Below are 3,607 nucleotides of genomic sequence, written 5' to 3'. Positions count from 1 at the left end.
CCTGAGATACTCATAGAGACTAAAAGCTCACTAAGCTTAAGTTGTCACAGTGATGCCTCAAGAGGTAATTAATAAAACATGGAAGGCAAAATTCTGTGAACCTGGCATCACAAACCAGACTTTGAATTTCAGACAACCAACTAAAATGCATGGACTTCTTAGGCATAGGAAACATTATAAACTTCTAATATTCCAAACTATGCCTTTGGCGAGGTTAAAGGTTAACTCTCCAAGCGCTTGTCAAGTTTAAGATGCTTTATAAAAAACAATAAATCTTTAAATCCAAAATCGAATTTATTAGCAACTCATACAGGCATATGAGTCCTACCATAGTGACTGCAGAATTATAACGTAATAGCTGAAACCAGAATAGACTGAACATTTTAGATGAACACAGATTTAACAATTCTTTTATTTAAATTAATGAACTTCAAAACTATCACGCGGTTGTTTTACACTTGATCCGGTCTGCATGTTGTAGTTCATCTAGAACATTTCTGATGTTCTCAACACAAACTTCTCCGCTGTGATGTTTTTCTGATGCAAGTTTCCACACGTTTTCAAATTCTTCCTCAGAAAGCTTGACACCAATGCTACATAATATCTCTGCAATCTAAAAAATATATATATATTTAAAGTCAGACCAAGATTTATATGTTTATAAATTTATGTTTTTAAAATATGTTTGGGACATCTAAGACTATGGATATTTATTCCAAAACAGGTGTGTATCTGAGGGAGGGCTGTGTGTGTGTGTGTGTGTGTGTGTGTGTGTGTGTGTGTGCGCGCGCACGCGCGCGCACACTCACATGCATGCACACTTCTTTCATATAATGAGCAAATATCAAAACCCCAGTACTTTCATTTCAGGAATACCGTATTTGCCGGTGTATAAGACGACTGGGCGTATAAGACGACCCCCTAACATTTCCACTCAAAATACAGAGTTTGTTATATACTCGCCGTATAAGACTACCCCCTCTTCCGACCATACACCAAGTATGGTATCGCGATTCGCGATTTTGCGCTATCATACTGGGTGTATGGTCGGCTGTGTGCGATTTTGCGAGTGTGGTAAAATCGCATAACAGCAAAATCGCATAACAGCCGAGCATACACCCAGCAGCGCTGCTGATGCCTGAACGGTATGTGGAATGAAGTGGGCGGGCATCGGGAGGCCACTATGGCACGGGGCAAGCACTATGGGCAGTCTATCTGAAGTGTACCTGGCGTATAAGACGACCCCCCACTTGGAGGCATATTTTTCAGGGCCAAAAAATCGTCTTATACGCCGGCAAATACGGTAACTTTGTTGATAAGAATATGAGGGTGTTCAACTATACTAGCCAATATATAAAATCACTTTCAACTCTAAGTGTTTCTGGTTATTTTAAAGAGAGGCAACCAAATTCAAGCAGAAAGAGTTAAAGATAGAATACTTGCTGCATTTGAGTTCCATCTCAGTTACTTCTTATTTCTATGACCTATGTACGTCACGTAAACCCCTTCCACATTAGTTTCTCTTCTTTAAAATAGGGACACTTATAAAATGTTTCTATTTATAAAATGTTGTAAACTTTAACTACAGCTATAGGTGTGTGTGCACAACCAACCAAGCAGGCTAAAATCTGAGCATACTGAAAACCAGCAAACCTTGGTTATTAATAACTTCTCTGCAGTGATAATTATTAAAAGAGGTGAGGGGAGAGGAGAAATATGCTTCTCATGTCCCAGGGAAAGTATAAGAAAGGAAAGATCAGGACTAGTAGTGAATGAATAGAGGGAATAAAAGATTTGGGGGTGGGGGGGAAGAGGGAAATGAAACTAAATCTAAAAGAGGAAAAACATTTCCTATGAAGCATATAGAAAAAGAGGAAATGAAAGAAAGATTAGACAATAAATATAAAAGCCAAAGAAATAGAATAGTTGTGGAATACATCTATTAAACAGAATCTTAAGAACAATTAAAAGATCGCCTAGAAATGATGTGCCCTTGTGGGAATGTAGCATAATCAAATACACTTGAAATTCAAAAGAACAGCGCTGCCAGCAGCTGTGGCTATACAGCAAAACCACGTAACGTCCCTATGCATAGCTGCTAATTCCCCCACTCAGTGGCAGGTAAAGAGTGTCCCTGTGCAGTGGACTCATGAAGTGGTCCGAGTCACTCTTGGGCACCCCAGAGCTGCTGCTCCTCTGCTTCCTTTCCCACTCCCCAGGAGGCACTGCTCCCCTAGTTCAGCATTCCATCATCAGCATTCCATATATTAGCTAATATAATACTTTTACAGAAACCCACATCTATTCTCAAGTTAGCATTATTACTCCAACCAGGCCTTTGGGTTCTTCCTTTTTATCTAGAATTGTGAAATAAAAGATGACTTCCTAGTAAAAGAATTTTAGGCATCATGAAACAAGCAGGAGATTTCGGGGTTTTTTTTCTGGCAGGGGGGCAACCCTGAATTTCTATTTCACAGGCCCTTGGGGGTGATTGAGGGAAGTGAAAATGCTATCTGGAAGTGTCTCTTCTATGACCCCCTATGGGGAATCCTGGGTTCCTTCATTGGGACCAGCCAGCAGGCATCATCCTCTGAGTTTCTTTCTTCCCCTCTCCACCACCTCAGCAGAATGAACCATTGGAAGGAATTTGTCATTAATTAAACTTGTATTTCGTAAGCTTCACGCCATCAACTCTGCATCTGAAATCCCAGAAAGCATCCTATGTCTATTCATATCATTCCCAGCTCCAGATATGGAAGCTCTGAAGAAGCAGTTATTCCCTAGATCACAAATACAGATCTAGACAGACTGTTCTGACCAAGCACTGCTATTAGAACACCAGGGGCTAACTGTTACACCAGCTTTATAACCCATCTAGGAAGAAAGTCACCTGGGATATGAGAACCATGTTTTCTTAGGGGGGAAAAAAGAGCACCAAGAAACATGGCTTACACACAGTATATATAGGACAGAATATTTTAAATCACTGCTTGGTGCACATAATCTGAGCTTCACGACAGCAGGACATAAAGAGTGTGGCAGAGGGGCCCTCTTCACGCTGACTCTTTGGCTCTGGAGACCCAAGACCCTAAGGGAACTTACACAAGAAAAGGATTGATCTTTTCCACTTTTTCTCCACTCAGAATAGTGTTGAGTGTCTTAGGAAACCGTTTTTATTTTTATACAGAGATCATGGTGAATATATGACATGAAAGTAATGCTTCCTATCACATGGTAGATTCTACTTCAAGAATTGTACCAAAATGTCACAATCAAATTGAACATTGTCCTCAAGAATCCTATACTGGGGGATTCTGATGACTTTTGATGACTAATATAAAAGCTCAAGTTTTAAAATGTCTAGAATTAAGTAGTTGTTGACAAATAAACATTCCCATGTTTGTGTGTTTATGTAAGGTTGACATTTCTTTCAACCCTTTTGAAATAATACGTTGTACCTCTTGTTTTGATCTGGTCTTGAAAAAGTCTCTTTCGTACACTCCTTTCTGGCCAAAGATGGTAGGATATAGTAATGAATAGGCATTGCCCTCTTCACCATAATTAGTTCTATCACTGACGCGGCGAATTCTGGGGGCAGGAATATCAG

At 39.8% G+C, this 3,607-nt stretch overlaps 1 protein-coding gene across 1 annotated transcript in view; it reads right to left on the bottom strand.

The window, feature by feature from the left end:
• Window positions 1-339: 339 nt before the first annotated feature.
• The window catches only part of EFHB (EF-hand domain family member B), a 42,273-nt gene continuing 39,005 nt past the window's right edge, over window positions 340-3,607 (bottom strand). The window contains exon 12 of the mRNA XM_019663743.1: window positions 340-613. Coding sequence (XP_019519288.1) covers window positions 487-613 — 127 coding nt within the window. The 3' untranslated portion in view covers window positions 340-486. The remainder of the gene's footprint in view (window positions 614-3,607) is intronic.

This window comes from Hipposideros armiger, unplaced genomic scaffold (assembly GCF_001890085.2).
Source record: "Hipposideros armiger isolate ML-2016 unplaced genomic scaffold, ASM189008v1 scaffold_403, whole genome shotgun sequence".
Taxonomy (NCBI): Eukaryota; Metazoa; Chordata; class Mammalia; order Chiroptera; family Hipposideridae; genus Hipposideros; species Hipposideros armiger.
The sequence above is the reverse complement of the archived record's forward strand: the minus strand, read 5'-3'. Positions and strand labels throughout refer to the sequence as shown.